The sequence below is a fragment of the Protopterus annectens genome, chromosome 7.part0 (genome assembly GCF_019279795.1).
Source record: "Protopterus annectens isolate FY-2018-M chromosome 7.part0, PAN1.0, whole genome shotgun sequence".
Lineage (NCBI taxonomy): Eukaryota > Metazoa > Chordata > Ceratodontiformes > Protopteridae > Protopterus > Protopterus annectens.
The window spans coordinates 113,554,024-113,576,892 of record NC_056739.1 but is presented as its reverse complement, the minus strand read 5'-3'; the positions used below and the strand labels follow the sequence as shown (position 1 = coordinate 113,576,892).

General features: G+C 37.8%; 1 protein-coding gene across 1 annotated transcript in view; it reads right to left on the bottom strand.

Annotated features, from left to right (window-relative positions):
* Positions 1-22,869, bottom strand: part of PKP1 (plakophilin 1) — an 833,005-nt gene that overhangs the window by 385,403 nt on the left and 424,733 nt on the right. The window contains exon 4 of the mRNA XM_044076546.1: positions 12,116-12,305. Coding sequence (XP_043932481.1) covers positions 12,116-12,305 — 190 coding nt within the window. The remainder of the gene's footprint in view (positions 1-12,115; positions 12,306-22,869) is intronic.

Sequence of the window (22,869 nt, the reverse complement as noted above, 5' to 3'; positions counted from 1 at the left end):
CATCGGTTTTGGACCTCGGATGCCTGTCTTTTTCTTTGTCCTTGTGCTTTTTATGGACTCCGGTCATCGGTTGTTCCGACGGCATTATATAGTTAAACCTTCGGCCAAAGTAATGTAAAGCAAAATCGAACTGACGCTTAATAGTGCATTGGTTGAATCTAGCACTAAACCGACAACTAGCAACATCGTGGTCAGGGCTTAGGCAAGAAATACAGTAAGAATGAAAATCCTTATGAGGTATTTGCTTCCCACAAGAAATACAATTGTTAACTTTTACTGACATCGGTCTGGAGCAAGAAAAAGTTTCCCCAATGGGGTACTTAGCTTTACTGAAGACTTCGGATGTGAAATTCAATTTCGAAAATCTCAGGAGTCGGCCGACCGGCACTTGCGAACTGCTTTTGCTTCAGGCACCGCGCGGCAAGAAAGACTGAAGAAAATGGCGTCAGCTGCATCTTATATACCCCTGGCGCACTGACGTCAGGGAAGAGGCGACAGCAACCGATGCCGGACCAGGACTTTGAAATTCAGGCCAACTGCGGGTAGCCTGCCAGCAGGATAACCCAAGTGTAATGACTGCAACAGTGAAACACAATGAACATCCACTGTTGCCTGGGCCAGAAGTGAGTCACCACAATAGTCTTGGGGATTCCATCTAAATCTTCCAGAGTTTCCTGGATATCACCAGAAGCGGTGGAAAAGCATTCAGAAACATTCTGCCCAACAAAAAGAAAAGACATCTGTCTTCCAGGCCTTCATGCATGGAGTCCTGGAACAGAATCTTGCCAGCTAATTGGTCGGAGTGGAGGCACTTAGGACTACTTGAGGAACTCCCCACAGATGGATCAGATCTTGGAAGACTCCTTGATCTAAATTCCATTTGTGAGGGTCTGCCCTTGTCCTGCTCAGCTTGTGTGCCACACAGTTTTGCTCTGACAGAAGGTAAGATACCTCTAGAATGAGATTGTGCTGTGAAGCTATATCCCAGGCTAACATGGCTAGTCTGCAAAGGGGGTGCAACCTGGTTCCCCATTGCTTGTTGATGTACCATGATTGTGGTATTGTCTGGAACAACTTGAAGAGGGCCTCAGGATCAAAGATGATTCAGACAGTTGAGTGCCTTGATCAGGGCAAGCATGTCTTTCATATTTATATGCTTGCTCCTGTCCTTATGCCCCACACACCTTGCACTTTTGTCCCCCCTGAAACTGCTCCTCAAGAAAAGTCTGAAGTGGCTGTAGTGACTGGAATTTGAATGTGACAACCACAGTTTTGAAGTTCACACGTTTCGACAGATAAAAATCACTTTTTGGACATAAGAATTCAAAAAAGATTATAAAAAACATTGTTTTCTTTCTTGTTTTTAACAAACTGACTTTATCTAATACATATTTATATTTTCTAGTAATAATCTATACCATTAAAAGTGAGGACTGACTAAGGGACAAATAATTAGATTGTCCTGAATAATGTTTCTGTGATTTAGAATATTTTCAAGAATTTAAATGTTTAAAACATATGTTTTTTAAACAGGTGCATAATGAGGCTTTAATACATGACTGCTTCTTAAGTGTATAACGACAGGCATTTAATTTGCAAACCTATTTGAAAATATTCAGACTTTTGTTGGCATACAAAAGATACAATGAATGATTTCAGTAGTAATGCTTTAATTTTTAACTTCAGTAGTGATGCCACAGCAATTTGCAACATTTTTGGAACCAATTGGTTGCATGCTTTCAGCGTTTCTCTAATGTCCACCTTAGGGACTGAACCTCATTTTATTTTTAGAAGTGTTAACATTAAGCAAATATTAGAGAGAGCATCAAAAGAAAATGCCATTTCTTTCGATACTGTTTACAAATGTGAAAGCTGCCATCAGTGTTGTTTTATTGTAGATGTTCCTAATACCTCTGTAGTTAATTATGAAAAAGTTTTGAATAGCCCTGGTAAATTTAATTGTAATATCAAGGCTGGGGTATATTTAACTCAGTGCTTGTCATGTGATGCATTTTTTGTAGGCAAAACTGAAAGAGCACATAAAAATAGAACATATGAACATGGTAATGACATTAATCATAATAATTCTAGTAATATTTTATTCAATCATTAGATTAATTGCTTACACTTTAAGAAATTTATATTTTTCATTTCAGCTAAGTTTGACAACAGTGAATTCAGTTCCTTGGAAGAACAAATTGGAGTTTGCTGAAGTTGTTTGGCGGGTTAAGATAAATGCTCACAAGCATACAGGGTTGAATAAATACATTTCTATACAACCTGTATTAAAATGAAGTCTAATTATATATAATTTACTTAACACAATTTTATTTAAATATTTTTGCTTGTGGGATTACTGTTACATTTACGTATTATTAATGTGAATTGTCATTGGTTGCAGTGAGTCACATGTTTTACTAAGGAATGTTTTTAAAGGAGTGAATGGCAGAGTGTAGAGTTTGTTTGAGAAAGTCCTGAGCATCATATGGCACAAATGCACTAAGTGAAGTGAGTATTAAACATTTTTCTTGCTACAGAGTGTGGGACATTTTTTTTGTTTGCTTTATTAATGTTATCACATGTTTGTAGCCCTTTTATGAAAGCACATTGTTCTAAGTCTATTAGGTTTGGCAGTAACTTAGCCAGCCTGTTGGCTAAAATTGTCATAAATACTTTGTAATCTTGGTTAAGAACTGAGATTGGTGTATATGACCCAGGATCAGTCTTACCCCTGCCCTCTTTGGGCAGAATCACCATTATGGCTTCTTGTCATGCCCTAGGTATTGCCTCCCCCCTCAGAAACTCATTGTGCAGTTTATGCTATATTTTACAATCCTTTTAATGTCTTTGATCGTTATCTCACTCATAAGGTGTTTCCCTTCTTGCTTCATATGTCTCTAACCTTTCCTGTTTTTTTTTTCTTCTTCTTGTTCCTGTGTACAAAGATTTGCATAGTAGTTTGTCATTATCTCATATGGGTCCTCCCTTAGTATCCTCACAGTACGAGCTTCTAGTTTAGTAATCATCCTGTCTAACTTTTGTGTCTTATCCTATGTGCCAGTATCTTGGTTATTTTAGAGTTTGCATCAAAATAAGTTAGCTGGACTGCATTAGATCTTTGCTCTATAGCATTGGCAATATGTTCCTGTATATAAGTGTTTAGCTCATGCCCGTGTTCAGATCTATTTACATGACTATTTCTTTGCATAGGAACATGTAGATCTTTTAAATCCAATATTGCTTATCTGTATCTTTTGTTACTGTTGCACCACATTTCAGAAACCTTTACAGCCACCTGAGACTGTAGATCATTTGCACTTATCCCAGCTCTGATTTACTTTTTCTTGACTCCTCAACCAGTCCAAGTTAGCTGCAAGTGTTTCCTCTAGCGAAACTCTAAATGATTCATTCCTTAAAAATAAAGAGGGAAATGCCAATGTCTTTCCTTAAATTTCCTTAAACTGCCCCTCATTTTTATTTGAAATGGTATATGGTGTGAAATTTGTAGAGGGTGTACCTTATATAAAGTTAAGCAGTGTGCGTGCTCCTTTGATACATGTCCTCTGTCAGCCTGGACCAAGTTTGATATTGGGTGGAATTATATGTACAGGTAGCATGGATTCCCTTATAATAGGCAACATTCCTAAATCTAAAACTTGTCATATATCTTTCCAAGTATCTACCTTCTTAAGTATATGTTTTCTTTGGCCTTCTGCATCATCCTTAGGATTGTCTATTATATTCCAGTACCCCATTACTAGTGTTTAAACCTTGTTGAAAGGATATCACCTATCTCCGTTATTGTTTTTATATTTGTAATTATTGATTTAGGAGACATACATATTGAAGCTATAGTGAGGCAAATTCCTTGCCAAATTAGTTTGGTTATTATGTATCTACCTTATCTAATTTGCTTTTCCTCCTCAACTTTTAAACCCTGCCCCTGCTACTGAGATTAAAGCCCCTTGTTTTTGTCCATTGCCTGAATGAATATAATAGTCCTGTTTCTCATTTGTTTTGGTAAATTGTTGAGGTTCCTGTGCATTTAAATGCATTTCTTGTAACAATATTTTTTGTGCCACTGTGTTTGATATGTATTGCAGAATTTGATCTCTCTTACATTTATTAACAAGCTCATTAACATTCCAGGACACTTAATTCTGTCATTTACAATTGTTGTTAGACATTTTGATGTTATCGCAATGGCATAACGCCTTATTAGCATGTTTTTGCTTACTGAGCAAATCTGCCTGTCTGATTACATCCAGAAACATAATGCCCTATTCATGTTATAGGGGTGGCCCAATGTAATGTGCAACACTGGTTTCCAACACTGGTTTCCACTGGTTTCCAATCTGTCTATAAAACATTCCCTCCTTCATTTTTGAGTGTAAAACCCAAACAATATTTACACCACAAACCAACATACCACGTTATTGTTTTCTAAGCATCTGCTTCCCCCTGGAAAAGCATAGAACATCATAATGTGTGTTTTATCATCACCTTATATTCCTGTACTAACTCGTGTTTTTTTTTTTTTTTTAACTTTCTGTAAGAAGTGCAAAACCATTATATTTTAAAAAGAAGAGTAATTTTTGTATTTTCTTCTCCCTTAGGACCTTTTCTGCTCACTGTTGTGTTTTGTTATAAGTCCTTTCAGGAGCACCCACAGTATTAACATGTATGTTCTCATCAGTGACACACATAGCTGTGAGACTAGATGCCATATATGCCAACCAGTCATTAAGACATAGACTCCTCTCAATCTCCTTCCCAAATACTCCTTTGTGCATTATCTGACCTTTGGACCATCTATTTTTATGTGCCAAGGTTGGGAGAGGTTGCTTCATATAGTTATTCTCATTGTAAATTACAACTGCCCATGAAAATTCACTTGAAGTGCAGAGTGCTTTCAATAACCAACTTTATCACTCTTCTTGATTGTTGCTGTTTACGTCCCCAGTGCCAGTGTTAACAGCCATGCACTAAGTTTGCATCCAGATCTATTGGCTGTTAGTTCATAACCTTTTAAAACAAGATACCCTCCCACAGAATACAGTATACAAGAGTTTCCTACATGCTGAAAGAGCTGGCCTAGTCATACAGTTAATGTTTATGGTTATTGCTGTCCTGCAAAGCTCCTCAATGGTTTCCCAATGAGTTATGGCACTGACTTTACTGACCGCTGTGATTTTCTTTGTAAAGTCCTTCATCTTTTTTTTTTTTTTTTTTTTACCTGTCCAGCATTTTCTGGTGAAAAAACAAGAACAATTTCGGTGGGAATCTGGTTCCCCTCATTTCATACCTTGTCTTTGTGTTGCCCATCCTTGCATCCTCATTGTCTAGCCGGTGTGATGACAAACCACCCTGGACTTGTTGCAAATCCTGCAAAACATCTTTGGTATTCCAATAAGTCTTGATCCCCATAGTGTAGAAGATCTTAAACATGCCGGATACAGCATCCAAAACTTTAACTGCAGTTGCTTGTACTTAAAAATGGCATGCCAAAACCAATTGCTTTGCTGACAGGTTACTGCTGAATAATCATTGTCCACATAAATTCTTTTTTGCTGCAGCTTAAAATTAGAGTCCAATTTCCACATTTTAGAAAAGACTAATTCTTTTTGCCTATATGATTGAAATTTTACCAGTTTTGGTTGGGACATCTTCCTGCCCATTCCGGGTGCAACATAAATCCTGTGTGCCCTTTCTATTTGCAACACTGTCTCAGGTACATCTGTGCTATAAAGTTCAAGCATATTGTTTCCTTTATTTTCTCCAGTACCTCTCTAAACTGTAGGTTTTCCCTCTGTGAACATTCTTCTGGTTCTATTATTTTCATTCTCAGATCATCCTGTGTGGTCTTGCACTCTAGTATTTGATTTTTAGCTTGTCCGATGCTTTCTACAGAGGTGTAATGGCATCGGAGTGCCTGTTTAATGTCCCTTCAACCTCTTCTATTCTTTTATTGTTTGATTTTGTATAGTACTCTAGTACACTGCTAATTTTGAAGACTTCCACATACATCTGTGAGAGGTTTTCTTCATTTGCGATACTGTCATTCTTAGCTGATTTCTGCTGCTGTGAAGTACTCATCATGCAGTCTGAGTGATTCAATGCCTCTAATGGATTTATATTTGTGATTTTGGCTGCTTTTCCCTTTTTTTTTTTTGCTTGAGAACTTTCTTTTGGTACTCACAGGCAAGATAATTAATGCATCCAATTAATTCCTTAAGTTTTAAAGTGGTGTTGCAGAATTTTATTTTTATCAAGGGCAGGAAGATGAAATTCTACTTCTGATTACATGTCCCAAATGAAAGTCCCTCTAAAAGCAAGAGAATTCTGAGGAAAATTAAAAAGAGTACTTCCCAGAATGATAATGCTCTTGTCATTAATAAAATGCACCAAAGCCAAGTTTGTGGTTAAAACAGCCACCCAAGCCAAAGGCAATCATAAGACTTTTTTTAGTTATGTTAATAATCTCAGAAGCACAATGCAGCGATACACTGTTACCGACACTAAAGCTGAAGATATAGTGAACCTGCTGTCTGGTAAACTCAGCTCAAATTTTACCCCACTCTCCGCTCTGTCTATCCCAAAAGATATACCTAAAACTGATGCACCTCCAGGTGTCATACTTTAATACTTTTTGGTATGCCTGGCTGAATATGTTCTTACCAGTAACGTATAACGTATTCTACTTCCGGGACCAATGTTTTTGGCAGGTCAAATGTACAGCAATGGGTGCCTCCTTCGCACCCATTTATGCTGACCTATTTATGGCGTATATTGAGGAGGTTATTATTTATGACTCTAGTCACAATCTATATATTGATGAATTAGATATTTGGAGGCGATATCTGGATGATTGTTGGGTGGTGTGGAAGTCGGATGAAACTTACATGAGTTTATTGGCTATCTTAATGATAACATTTGGGGAATTGAGTTTAAACTGAATTTTCATAAATCGAATATTGTTTCCTTGATGTTGAGGTTAGCAGGAATCCTGATGATACCCTAGCTAGCCGGGTGTTCAGGAAATTCCCCGTGTATAACTCACTTTTGCATGCAACGAGCGTTCACCCCTGACATGTCATCCAGAATATCCCTAAATCACAATTCCTCAGAGTCAAAAGTATCTGTTCAAGCCAGCAAACATTTGAAAATACTAGGGATGATTTGATACATCATTTCCGTGAGAGAGGTTACCCTTCTGGTACTATCAGCACTGCTTGTCACTGGGCTTCCAATCAAGATATAACTCATTTGTTACAATATAAGGACAAACAAAGAGATTTATCTAATCCTCTGGTTCATTTGGTGACCACATATGGACGTAATACACGTGGGTTCATGAATATCATCAACAGACATTGGAACATCCTTATGGCCGAGGAGAGATTACACTCTTTTTTGGGTGACAGAGGCTCTTTTTCATTTAGGAGAGGACGTACATTGGGTTCCCTTTTTAGTCATTATAAGAGGGTGTGACCTAGCTCTATTGTTCCCACTCAATGTACACTCACAGGTGGCCCAGTGTTGGGCTGCTTACCATGTGGTCATTGTACATAGTGCAACAAGGTTCAGCATACGAGGGAATTCAGTAGTCGTAATACGTCAGAAGTCTTCAATATTAACTTCTGGGCTAACTGTAGTACAGAATGGGTTATCTGTTTAGTCACATGTACATGCTCCTCATTCTATGTGGGACAAACCTCTAGACCTTTTTGTCTCAGGTTTGGGGAGCATCTCAATGATATTAGGAATAAGTGTCCTAATAATGCTCTGTATAAACATAACTCTGCATATTTCTATTTTGCGGTTATTGATTGCATTGTAGGGAAATGTAGGGATAAATCAGGATGGCATGATTTACTCAACTTTAAGGAACGCAAATGGATTATTAAATTAGGGGTTTTGTTCCCACCTGGGCTTAATGACCAATTTTAAATGCACCAATGAACTGTTTTTGTGATGCTATATATATATATATATATATATATATATATATATATATATATATATATATATATGAGTGGTTTCTGTTGGCTCATGTTTACTCACTGAAGAAGGCTATTACAGCCAAAACAGGTTTGGGACAGGTAGTTGGGCTTACTACCCTCTACCTAGTTATGTGATTTTGTATTAAATTTTTGATTTCCACCTTTTCTGCTGGCTACATTTTTGTATTAATAAAATCCACCAAAGCCAAGTTTGTGGTTAAAATAGTCACCCAAGCCAAAAACAATCATAAGACCTTTTTAGTTATGTTAATAATCTCAGAAGCACAATGCAGTGATACACTGAGCTGATTGTGAATAATGTTACCAACACTAAAGCTGAAGATATAGTGAACCTGCTGTCTGGTAAACTCAGCTCAAATTTTACCCCACTCTCCGCTCTGTCTATCCCAAAAGATATACCTAAAACTGATGTACCTCCAGGTGTCACACAAGGCCAAGTGCTAAAAGTTCTATCAAAGGCTGAAAATACTGCATTGATGGATCCTGACAATATCCCTTGATGCATATTAAACAGCATGAAGCATTATTTATCACCCCTAATGGCACTGTTTAACCTCAGCCTCCATATAGGTATTGTACTAAGCGAATGGAGAGCATCTATAGTCATTTCCCTGCATAAAGGAGGACCTTCCACAGACCCAAGGAATTACAGACCCATAAGTATGTTGAGCCTCATATGCAAAACCATGGAAGGACTTATCTTGGAACTAATCAAGAAGGACATAAAAACCTCCAAGCACTTGACCCATCTCAGCTTGGATTCATAAGGGAAGGTCATGCTTACTCAACCCGGTGGGCTTTTTTGAAAAGGTTACTAAAGCAGTGGACGAAGGTAAAACAGTACACACTACATACCAGAACCTGGCCAAAGCTTTTGACACATTCTGCATAGTAGAAAAGCTACAAAATTTTGAATGGGCCCCTACATCGCACGTTGGATTTCCATCTGGCTCACCGATAGAATGTAGGAGATCAAAATAGGGGAAGCTATTTACAGAAAGAGACCTTTCACCAGTGGAATTCCACAGGGTTCAGTGTTGGGACCTTTGCTGTTTGGCTTCTACTTTTCTGAAGTAAAAGCCAACACCAAAGAGCTGTGGCTGATTAAGTTTACAGATGACTGAAAACTAGGAGCAGCTATTGAATCCCCAATTGATTTAGCCCACCTGCAGGAAGGTTTATCCCAAACAGTAACTATACGCCAGAATCATGGACTGAAACTAAATGCCAAAAAATACTTTATTATGTCCTTTCAGAAGTTGTCTAACTCGGGGCACTACCACATTGACAATATACCCTTAAGAGTTGACCGACTTTTCGGGATGTGGATAGTGACCTAATTTTAAACCAACATGTGTCCACTGTTACAAGTAAATCCTTCTAGAATGTGCAGCTTATAAACAAAAGGATTGCATCTAGATCTAGAGATGTCATTGCCCCCCTTTACTAAGTCCTTGTTAGGCCAGTTAAGTATAATGCTCCCTTTGGCATGTATCTGTCTAGATACATGCAACAACTGGAATGCTCACAGAGATACTTTTCTAAAAGGATATGAGGTTTAAGCAATATGCCCTACATGGTTGAGCTGTCAACAGTTTGGGTTTTTGGATGGTGCCCTTAAAATCTGGAAGCTGGCTGGTGTTGTATCATGTGTAGGATATAACCTATATACCCAAGGCTACTGCAGCAGTGATCATTTGAACATCTACTGTTATGGTGAGATTACTTGTGTGACTGTACTTTCTAAATCATGTACCATTCTTTGAAGAAATGTCATCAGAACAAGAATGCGTACTGTTTATCCTGATCTTGCTAATGCATTCCATATGTTTCCATATAGGGGAAGAACTGATACATTAAGAACATTACTTGTCATTCCATATGTAAGTCAGTGGATAAAAAACTTGTTAAATAACAGGATGCACAAAGTCAGAGTTGGGGGGATTATCCCTCTGTCTGGTAGCAGTTACTTACTGGCATCCCCCATGGCCCTGACCTGAGGTCATTTCATGTTTGGGCTGTTTTTCCTCAACTATATAAGTGGTAAGTAAACTATAAATAACCAAAGATGCTGGTAACTACAAAGCAGGTAACTTCAATAAAAAATGCTGATGTTCTCCAACATAGCCTACAAAAATACTCACCTGGGGAAGTAGTAATGACCTCACCTTTAATGTATGCTTCATGAAATTTAACAAAATAGAAGTGTTATAATTGCAAAACTGTCAATCATTAAAGATCTAGGAGAGTGGTAGACAACAGTTTAAACTCTGACCTGTGTAGCCCGTCTTAATTCTAAAGTAATTCTAGGGAGATTATTGTACCACTTCATACATCACTGATCTGAGGCCAAACAAATAATGTGTTTGCAAGCAACTCTGTAAAAAAACAAACTATCTGGAGCCAGGAGTCTATTAAAATAAGTTTAATCGCAAGTAAAACTTTCGCATAAAACATTTCTTGAGGCAGAACATGCTTCCAACAATACAATCCCATATTTATACACTTAAACAAGTGACAATGAAAACAAATCAAATAATTAACAAATAATTAAAATCTAAAAAAATTTTATTTTATTTTTAGTTATTTCAGAACTGGTTTGATACGAAAAGCCTAATTTAGTTCTGGCAGATATTGTGCCCTAAAATGCAAAATCCACCTGCTTTCTTCTTTTTCAGTTAAGTTCTTTAAATCCTCTCCTCTAATATATTCTGGAACTACATATAAAATCATACATTTAAACGTGTGTATTATCTGTATTCAGCATATATTTATATAAGGCATTACTTTCTACTTGTCTTCTAATCTCCAACATAACTACATATTCTCTCCTTAATACATAGTAAGCATTACATTACGTAATACATGACCATGAAACCTGTTTTTTCTGAATATTGAAATAATAATATGAAAAGTAATAATAGGGCAACCAGTAGAGCTATGAGTAATTGTAGGAGTATTTTAACATATGAGAAATTAAGGGCATTATCAAAAAAACATTGGTTAATCTTATCTCAAGTCCCTGAACTGAAAAATGTTTATACTGAAGATCCTATCTTCAGTTTTAAAAGGTCAAATCCATTGAAAAATAAAATATATTATAAAGAACAGGTTAAAGTTATTAGTAATAAACCTAATAGAATATATATATATATATATATATATATATATATATATATATATATATACATATATATATATATATATATACATATATATATATATATATATATATATATATATATATATACATATATATATACACACACCAGTAAAACTATCTTGCATCCATTGAATGTATTTAGATTATGAGGTTTACGGCACCAGTGAAACTAAAAACTTAAGTGTACATGGCTTAGTGCTGCAAATATAATGCTTACTATGTAGGTGAGACTACATTTTGTATATATTTTATATGTAGTACCTGAATATATCAGAGGAGGGGATTTATAGAACTTAACTGAAAAAGAAGAAAGCAAGTGGATTTTGTGTCTTAGGGCACAATATCCGCCAGGACTAAATGAGGCATTTTGCATCAAACCAGTTCTGAAATAACTACAAAATAAAGTGACTTTTTTTTTTATTTTATTTTAATTAATTGTTTAATTATTTGATTTGTTTTCATTATCACTTTTAAGTGTATAAATATGTGCTTTTTATCTTTGGAAGAGTTTTCTGCCTGAAGAAGTGTTTTATGTAAAAGTTTTACTTACGATTAAATTTATTTTAATATACTCGTGGCTCCAGATTGCTTGTTTTTTACAGTATTTACTTATTTATTTGAACCGGACTTGTGACCCAAAATATTTGTTTATTTGCTTTGATCTTTTGTTTCAAGCAAACATTTTTTTTCTTTCTAACAATTACTTTTAGAAATGTTTTACAAATGATTATGAGGCTCATCATTAGCATTACTTTTTCATACCGTATTTTGCTTCCCAGCGAGTGAAAATGGTACTTACTTCCTTCTAAATAACATGTAGCTTTATGCTATACTTATGTCAGTATTGCAAATCATTAACAGCAGCCTAGGAGAAGATGAAGTACGAAATATACATGTGTATGATTCCAAATACTGTGACTATTCATACCTCTTGTTTTGCTCTGTCATCTTGAAATGTGGCATGTTGAATGAAGGAGCAGGCCTTGACCTGCATTTCAGGATTCTTGCTCTCAAGTAGATCAATAGCCTTCTGGATGGTCAGCTCTTCCATTATTTCTCCTGCTCTGTCACCACTACTAACACCAGCATCCATATCAACGAAGTTACGCTTACTGTATCTAAGTTTGGGGGGAAAACAGAGCAAAACAGTAAAACGACTAGACTGACATGTTTCCCCAACTCTAATTTTTCATTGCTCTCCATACAGTTGGAGTTTTAGTGAACTCTAAACAACCACCTTGAAAGTGTTAAAACCAAGAATAATTCTGTTCAGAGCAACATAAACAAGCAGTCATCTTATTACTTGTGTTGGTCTAGAATTTGATATTATATGAAAAATATAGCTGCCCAAACATTAAACAAATCTGCATTAAACCTGCCTAAAAGACATACATGCATTGACTGGTGTTTTTTTTTAAACATGTTTAAATTTGGTTATTCTCCATAATCTCTCCAATGTTGATTGTGTGCATGGAGTCCACAGTTGTCTAGTGCTTATATGCAGTGAAAAAAAAAAAAAAAAACAAATACCAGAGCTGTACACAATTCAATTCACAAAAGTGGCCAAACTCTTAGAAGTACCTGTATTCACTATCAAGGACCCAGAAGAGAGCAGGTGTGGGGAAGGAGCGCAAATTATGATTCTGTGGATGTTTCATGACTAAACAGATTTGTAAATCAGAGAGAAAAGTGTGGTGTGCTACAGCTGCACTCATACTGCATTTTCTACCATATCAATCAGCGAATTTCCCTGCAAAGAGGAGGAACATCAGCCTTAAAAGAAAGACATTGGACTAAAATGTCATGTTTTTAGTAAAGGGATGCAAAAACATTCCCCATAGCTGCACACACCCAAGTACCATCGTACTAAAACCCACTAAAGGCATCAATCTCTCATCGATGGTAATGAAATTGTCACCAGATCCCTTTGTCACCTTATTAAGCAAAATAACTCTGCTCCATAACCTTAGTCAGTGAGGATGAAATTATTACGACTCACTCCTGCCTGTGATTGTGGAGTAGTAACAGTAATAGGTCCCATAATGGTATAAATATAATGTACTGATAGCTACTGTTACTGACACTCTAAAGAAATGTGTGTATGAGTAACTGTACTGTCATTTTCAAAAGTGTCTCCTGTGCCCACTTGTCTTTGTTAGTGTCCCACCCCCAACACTGACAAATGCCAGTATAGAGGATTGTAATGCCAGAACCATGCATGCATGCATGCTCACAAACACACTTCCTATCTAGTTGAAAGACAAATGCAATATAAGTAATATTTTTAGATGCAATTTTATATATAACACAAGCAAATTTAAATATACGTTTATATTTATGCTTATATCAAATATTTTAATATATAATTCTTTTTCATTTTTTATAAATTTTAAGTAGTAATTATTTGAATTATTTCATTGGCTGGCAGTGTCATGTGTACTGTGCTTTTAAAGTATATAATGATGTATGTTTTAAAGTTTGTTACTGATTACTGAGGAAGGGTGTATTTACCTTGTTAATAAACTAAGTTTTTCTGCTACTGTGGGATCTGTTTTCTACACACACACACACACACACACACACACTTTCTTATATCATTGTGTGTATATGTGTGTCTGTTCATGCATGTATGTGCCCATTGCCAGGCTGCTGTCCCCACCACAACAAAAAATTTAAAATTCAACATTACCTTCCTTTGTCATAAGACTTGGTTCTGTCACTGAGACATGCCACTGAAGTGTTATGTCTGTGTCCTGATGACAGGTAGCAAGCAATAAATATCTGAATGCATAAGAATTACTTCAAAGTACATATTCTTTCAAAATTATATAGATATGAGCTATTACATCAAGAAACCTGTCTCACAACGTGACAATTTGAAGTTGATATGATCATGTCTCCAATCATAACCAGCTTATGAATTTGAGATATGGATGTCAAGAAACTCTGCTGTTGGGGTGAAACTTGGCATTGATATGGAGAACACATGAAAGTAATAATTGGAGAGATGCGATCATTGCCCATTTGAACTTTGTGTTGACCTTATATTAAAAAAATGCATATCATCACATTTCTATACATAATCTGTCATAATTCTTTGTAGTTCATGAAGCTTTATCTCCTCCACGTACTACATCTCAGTGTTGTATAGCTTTGAAAATTGTAAAACACTTGGAGCTGTCACACAGGCTATGGTCAGAAGCAAAATGTTCCTCTGAGGAAGTAACAGTTTTAAAAGCTGTTAGATACTTTAGTCTGCCACACATTTTGTTACAATTCTGGCAGGATGAACTAAGAGCTTTTAAAATTGTGTTGCTTCTACGTGTCTTCTGTAGTGGCATACTCTGGCCACTCTTATTCTGTAGTGCAAGAATGGAACTTAACAGTTCCTAAAGGTGATTAACAAAAGCTTGAGAACCTTTCTGATATTAGAAAGGTTTTTAACAAGCTTGTCTTCTTTCCAGTATTGGAACATAATCATATGCAGCACATTATCTAGAAGAAATTAATGTGTAATAGAAATATAAAACCATATTAGATATTAATCTTAGTAAAGAAGATTCACAGCCATCTATATAGCATTTGTCAATTATAAGAAGGCTCATGAAACATATATTTATGACAATCCCTCTGTTACAGTCATAGGTTGGTACTAGGCTATCGACCCTAGGGCCTATACAAGCCTAGCCATAACAATTCCCTGGATATTTCTTCCCACAATATTTAGGTTCATAGGTTCATAGGTTCATACTAGGCTATCTGCCTTACACTTTACCCTTTAGTATGGGGAACTATACCCATTATTTTGCTGTGACACTGAGGTAATCCCTGGGGTATATCTGCGATCTCCCATCCATTGGTCAAGATTTCTCTTGAACAAGGCCAGCGAGGTGCTCTGCCTCACATGTACCGGGATTTTGTTCCACAGCATAGGGAGTCTTTGGGTGATGAATCTATCCCTCCAGCACGTCCTATTAATAGCCGTGTCAAGGTTTAAGTCTCCCGCCCTTGTGGCTCTGATGGATCTAGATTTTTTAAGGTGAAGCATATTCATCAAATCTGGGTTTGACATGGCCTTGTATGTTAGGCAAAGGTCACCTCTGAGCAAGCGGTAAGCGACTGAATAGAGCTGGAGTTCTTTCAATCGGGCAGCATAGGACAGATTTTTGAGACCCTTTATCCTTTTGGTGAGGAACTTTGTGGCCTCTCCAGCTGCTGCAAGTGTCGGGTCAGATACATTCCGAATGGGGCATTGTACTCAATCATTGGTCTGATGAGTGATGAGTAAAGGGAGACTATGACCTCCCTTGATCTAGATGAGAATCCCTTCATGATAAGGTGGGCAATGTAGAAGGTCTTGCTAACTACTTTAGCTACATGGGTGTCGAATGACAGACTACTATCAACCTGGGTCCCCAGGTCCCTGATAACTTCTTCTGTGCTCAGTGGATTGCCACCTATTTGGTAGCTAGGGGTAACCTTGTTTTTCCGAAGGGTATGACTATGCATTTTTGGCATTTAACTTTAGGCCATGGCTCTGGCACCAGTTATCCGTTCTGTGAGACCCTTCTGAAGGATATCTGTGTCAGATGTGTTTTCTACTATGGCCCAGTTTGCAGTCATCTGCAAACTTTGTCAACAGTAACCCTCCTGTGTTTGCTTGTACTGGAAAAGTAGATGCCAAACAAGAGTGGGCCCAGGACTGAGCCCTGTGGGACACCACTTGTGACAGGCTTTGAGTCTGACATGGCGCCAGCAACTCTGACCTTGTGGGTTCTGTCACTCAGCCAGTTTGCAACCCATCTTGTGATGTATGGGTTGACATTTAAGCTGATGAGTTTTTCAATGATACCCGAGTGGGGTATTGTATCGAAGGCCTTAGCCAGATCGAGGTAGGCTGTATGGACTGCCTTTCCCTCATCAATGGCTTTGGTGACTGTTTCGAAAAAGTCAACCAAGTTTAAAAGGCATGATCTGCCTTTGACAAAGCCAAACTGGGTTGGATCCAAAGTCTGCAAATTCCCTATGTCTTTATTTATGAGGTCCATTATGATCCTCTCCATGGCTTTGCAGATAAGGCTTGTCAAGCTAATGGGCCGGTAATTTCCAGGGTCGGTGGAGGCACCGCCTTTGTGAAGTGGTACCACAGTTGCAGTGCGCCACTCCCTTATCCAGAGGTAAGACTTTGATTAAACAGCTGTCCTAGCTGTGGGTTTAATTCCTCATTGAGTTCATGGAGCACACAGCCGGGGACACCATCAGGTCCCATGGATGCTGTGTTTTTTGCTATGGAGAGAGCAGTTCTCACTTGGGCGCTGGAGATGTTTGGGGGGCTGCAATCGTTTGGTATAGATATCTCTCCTTTTGGGGGGGGGAGAAGTTTGCACTGAACCTGTCAGCCAGTATGTTGGCAATGTCTGTAGGATCATTTGAACTAGCTCTGAGCATATCTGGGAGTTTCCTCCCAGGTTTCTAACATAGCTAAAGAAGGCCTTATGATTGTCTTTTGAGTCTTTAGCTATTTTTCTCTCGAAATTTGCTTTGGATGATTTTATGAGAGCTCTTAGTTTTTTACTTATAGTGATCAAGGGTGTCTTACCTTTTAAGGATTTTGCTCTATCTTGTAGTAGCTTCCTCCTTTTGTTGTAGAGTTTGTTTATGGCTGGGGTCCACCAGACTGGACGCTTGCCTTTGGTACAAAGAGTCTTTGTTTTGCTTGGGATTGCCTTATCCATGCAGTCCTGCAGGTGCTGGTAGAAGGCATTTGTAAGTGATTCAGCGGCTTGAGTACTGTTTTCCACGCTCGGGGCCTTAAAGGAGACCACACTAGTCTTTAGAAGTGTGAAGTCGGCTTTGAGAAGTTCTTTACTGTGGTCTTTTTATTTCAGGTGGGGGTGGGATGAGGACCTCCAGCGAGATTAGTTTGTGGTCTGATCTCACCAGTGAGGGGTACACCTCCGGTGTTGAACATTGTGCTCCCATGTTCGTGATGATGAGATCAAGTATGTTATCTCCTCTTGTGGGGATGGTGACTAGTTGTTCCATGGCATTTGAGTTTATGAATTCCAGGAACTTTTGGGCTAGGGTGTTTGGGCTTGAGTAGTGTTCTCAGTCTATATTAGGGTAATTGAAGTCACCTAGTATGATGGTGTTTGGTGATACATTTATCCCCTCTAGTGTTTTCAGGAAGGCCATGTGAGGTTCCTGAGTTTGTGAGGGTGGCCTGTAACATGCTACAATTTACCTGGTCCCCTGTGTAGCTAGGCAACTGACGTAATCATGTGTTTTCACTGCAAAGTTTTGAGACTTTGAGGACCACAGAAATGTTACAGTATTGTTTTGAAACCCTTGAGGTGGGAAAGTAAATTGTGCATGATCCTTGTCTGCTGTCACTGTTTGTGAGATTTGTGTGTATGAAGTCTGTCCTCTGGGATGATTCAAATTTCTGAATTATACCAGAGTCAGATCCGTGTATAAAGTGTATTGCACACTATATTTGTGAATCATTGGCTCACTTTTATTTTTGTTAGGGATAAGATTTATTTTTTTCTGGGATGCAGTGTGTTATTTTTATCATTAGCTGCTTTCAAATGAGTTACTCACAGAGGTGCAGAGGTTGTAGATTTGCATTTTCCTTTGATGTAATTTACTCATTTTATTATCACCACTTGAGTTTCTTTGGTAAAAGAATTGTATCTGGAATGCATCTTAGTAATACAGATAATATTCTGTAAAGTACAGTGACAAGCGCAAGCATTATTTTTTTTGTTGCAGTCAGATGCTTGTTCCCATGTTCAATGATTTATTAAGGGAGTTATTTGTCCCATACCTCAGGAATCACCCCTTTTTTTCCTACTAAATCCATCTGTCCCAACTAAGACTCCCTTGACTGCAAACTACTTTCTGTTTTTGATTTGGTTTATTAGCAGGGGGAGAGTCGCACCTCTGGTAAAACTTTGCATACTTGGTTTGTTTTGTCCATAGATACAGATGTGCTTCAGTTCAGGGCTGTGCATTTGCAGAATGATTGTCTCCTGCTAATGCAGGGATGCAGTTAGTTAAGCACCTTCCCCTTTGAAATTTTGTTTGTGTTCACTAGTACAATTTCTCATATTTCCCTCTGGCAGTACACCCCCCTTCCTTTTAGGCATGCTTTTTTTTTGTTCAGCCCTAATATTTTATTTGTAGTGCATCTACTTTATTTAGATTTGTATTGCCACTGCTCTATTTCATTTCTTCCCTTTGTAACCTATGCATATGCACTTTCTGCACTCATGGAAGTGTGTTGTATTTTTGCTACTGTTTTTATGATTTGCAGGTTAGCTACTGTAGTCATATGGAGTGTGTAAGAGATTTCTGTATGCAGTAATATTGTTTGATTTTCTTTTAATCTTTGATTCTGACTGCATTACATGTCTAATATTTCTCATTATGTGTAAGCAACAATTTTCATACTAAGTCGGTATTTAATTTATCAGAGGTTAATTTTATAATGGACTAGATTACCTGCTTGAATTGGACTACTGTTATACGCGCATATATTTCTGACTATGGTTAAATAGTGCCGTCTAACACTGCTATTTTTGTTTTTATCTTCTACTTTGACTTGTATGATTTTTTAATTCTCTGCCTGCCTTATGCTGTTTTTATTTTCATTTCTATTTACTTTCTTGACTAGGCAGTAAGTGCATACCACAGACTTTGTGGTTGTGCCTACCCTATAACTCATTTGAAGGTGTTCCATTACTGTACGGAACCATAGGGACTCCTAAGGCATGCATTCAGCTGTATAAATTTAGCTTGTAAAGTAGAGGAAAGAGTGTTACTCTGGTTGCTGCACAGGCTTGTTCTCTGTCTTTTCCCTACTAACTCCATCTGTCCAATGTAAGACTCTCCTGACTGCAAATTTCCATTTTTTTGGTTTTATAGCAAGGTGTGAATTGTCCCCTTTCTCCTCTGTTCAAAACTTTACTTACATTATCGGTGTTATCCATGGGTACAGCTGTACCTCAGGGCAAGACTGTACATGTGCAGACTGATTGGCTTATGTTAATATTTGTGTGTGTCCCACTTCACTCCACTCCCATGCCCTATTCCCAGCCAGCCCCCATATCATTAACTTTATACCACATCCAGGTTCACTTACATGAGCACCATCATTTAAAGGAATACCACTTGACTGATAATACAAGCTTAAGTGGCATAATTCTACACCACTGTAGTAGACAACTACCACCATTATATTCTTACACTGCATTTTGGAGTAGCCTAATAAACTTCAGTACCCACACCACCTAATAAAGTCCTCCTGTACCCTGATTACCAACCAGACATACAGAAACACTCTTTCCCTACATTACATCTAGACGGATTAACTGCTTTCTAAAATCCGTCATTTCTCTCTCCTATCACCTATTACTGTCCACAGCATAAAAGTGTGTGTGTGTGTATGTGTATATATATATATATATATATATATATATGTGTGTATGTATATATATCCCCTTCAGAAGCTTACATTTTCAAAACTTCAAAGAACTGAGACCAAAAGATTAAAGTTTTGAAATTTCAAACATTTTGAATGGAGATTACTGTACAGCCAGGAAGGGTATATTTACCGTTTTGCTCACTGGAGTGCAGTCTCAAAGTTGGTATATTTATTTAGCGGGGGGGGGGGGACTTGCCCCCCCCCCCACAAAAATGTAAATAAAAATTTTTGTGTTTATTTTTTTTTAAATTTAGTTTTCAAAGTTTCAAAACTTCAGTCTCCTGGTCACAGCCATTTGAAGTTTGAGGTTTTGAAAATTTGAGATTTAGAAGTAGATCCATATATATATATATATATATATATATATATATATATATATATATATGGTTTCACTTCAGAATCTGAAACTACTGAAATATCAAATTTCAGTCACTTGAGACCAAAGTGTCAAAACTGTACTTGTGCGAAAGTGTATGCGGAAATGTTGAATCCACAGATGTTCATCGTGTTTCACTGTTGCAGTCATGACTGTAGGGTTCTCCCCTGCCGGCATCGGCCATCGGTTCCGAAATGGCCGACGACAGGGGCTGCAAAAGCGCCTCACTGACGACGGCCGAACCTGAAGCTGGATCTGCTTGTGCGATATCGTCAGATTTGGACCTCGGAGGCCTGTCTTTGTCCTTGCGTCGTTTGTGAACTCCGGTAGCTGGAACCGTATCCGATGACATTTTGTAATTAAAACACCTACCGAAGTAACGAAATGCAAAATCGCAACTTCGTTTAATAGTACGTTGATTGAATCTAGCACAAAACCGACAACTAGCTACGTCGTGGTCAGGGCCTAGGCAAGGAATACAGTAAGAATGAAAATCCTTATGAGGTATTTGCTTCCCACATGAAATACAATTATTAACTTTTTCTGACATCGGACTGGAGCAAGAAAAAAGTTTCCCCAACGGGGTACTTAGCTTGAGTAGGAGAATAAAATCTTCGAACTGAAGTTTTGTTCAAAAAAGATTGTCAGGAGTCAGCCGACCGGCACTTGCGAACTGCTATCACCGCATGGCAAGAAAGACTGGAGAACATGGCGTCGGCTGTCGGCTTTGTACTCCTGGCGCTCTGACGTCAGGAAGCATGGTTGAACAGCCGACGCCGGACCCAGACTTTGGGATTCTGGCCGACCGAGGACTGTCTGCCGGCAGGGGAGAACCCTACAGTCATGACTGCAACAGTGAAGACACTCGAACATCTACATTTATGGTAAGTGTACACAACTGTACTTTGTGGAGGCATGTACGTGACGTGGGATTCCCTGTATTTGTGATGTGTGGTGTGGTATGTGGATATAGCTGGAGATTCAGGTAAGTGATGTTTTACTAGGGGTTTTGTGTAGAGATTTTAGTGTGTGTGTGTGAGTGTGTTTGGAGTTTTGATGTGTGGGTTAGGGTATGTAGGTGAGATTGTGAGTGTGTAAATGTTGAGAGTGGTGGTATTTGCACGTATGTGATGTGCAAGGGGAGTATAGAATGTGTAGTGGTGGTTTTTGTGTGTTTGTGTTTTTAGTGTGACCTCGGAGTTAGTATATATATATATATATATATATATATATATATATATATATATATATATATAAAAGTAGCAGAGGCGTAGGGGGTGCAGCTTATATGTAGGGTCCGCGCGTGTGTTTGTTTTGCTTGTGTGTGTTTTGTTGGTTTTTGTTGTGTTTGTGTGTGTTTTGTTGGTTTGTACTATAGGAAGGAAGGTGTATGTGTGCTTGTTTGTGTGTGGAGTGTGTGTGTAGACAGTCGCGATTTTGAGTTTTGCGCTTTTGGGGTTTCGAGTTTTTTAGTTTTCGGCTTTACAGTCTTGAGATACTGAATTTCGTTATTTCAGTATTTTTGGATTGTAAAATGAAACCGTGTGTGTGTGTGTGTATATATTTTTATATATATATATATATATATATATATATATGTGTGTGTGTGTGTGTGTGTGTGTGTGCGTTTCATGTCTCTTTTTTATTATGTAATATTCAATCTCAGACTCCTTTCTGTTATCATTTTACCCTTATTTACTATTCCTAGCATAACCTCATCTAATATATCTCTTTAAATATTAACAATCATACCTATTCTTCACATTCCAGTACCTTCCATTTTGACATATTTATGTCTCCATTACTAACTCCTCACTTGTAACCCCTCACCATGAAAATGCAAAACTCATTCCTCTTCTTTGCTGTGTTCCTTAGCCCTACCTCCACCAAACAAGCAAATAACTACATATCTCTATTGCCAAATACACATTTTACTCCTAAATCTCACACCATCCGTTTTTCACTTCATGGTGCATCATCCATCCTCCCTGTTCCTAATCTCAATCTATATCTTCATCACTTTCCTAACTTCTTCTCTAAAACTGTCTTAACATAACATGATGACATTTAAATAAACATAAAACTACCCAATGGTCTTTAAAAATTAATCTCTTTCATACTATTACTTCTCCTTACATTGAAAGTAACCTTGGCTCAAGCACCTTCCTTGTTTACTTATAAATGCAGAAAGCCTTAGAAGTAAAACTGATCAGATTTGCTCTTTTATCTCACATCACAACACAGCCTGACCTACTGGCTGTAAGTCAGTCATGATTTTAAAAAGACAACTCTTCCATACAGGACTTTTTCCCAGGATACATCCTCCTCTTAGATGCAATACTGGGAACCACAGATGGAGGAGGGAGACTACCAAATTACCCCTGATGTCCAGCATATTGCTCAAGCTAATCCCCCCTTAATCTACCAACCAAAGTAGCTACTAACCCAATTACCCACCTCCACCAACATCACACTGCAGCTTACACCGACATATCTTCACCTTCCTTTCTTTAAATAAATTAAAAACCCTAATGCATGTCATAATGTCCATGTCAGGTAGTATAAAGAATCTTAGCCCTATTCACAATGATATCTCGGAGTTACTGAGTTCAGCTTCACACAACTAGTAGAGCAAGCTACACTAACCTCTCCTGTCACAGTGTACACTCCCTTCTTCAGTAATACTGACCACTGTCTATCCCATAAACATCTTCCTTCGTCAGCCTTATCACAAAATCCCTCCTACATTAACTGCATTATTTCCTTGTAGATCTATATCAGTTTCCAACATAAATTTAACACTATCTTATCCATTGTG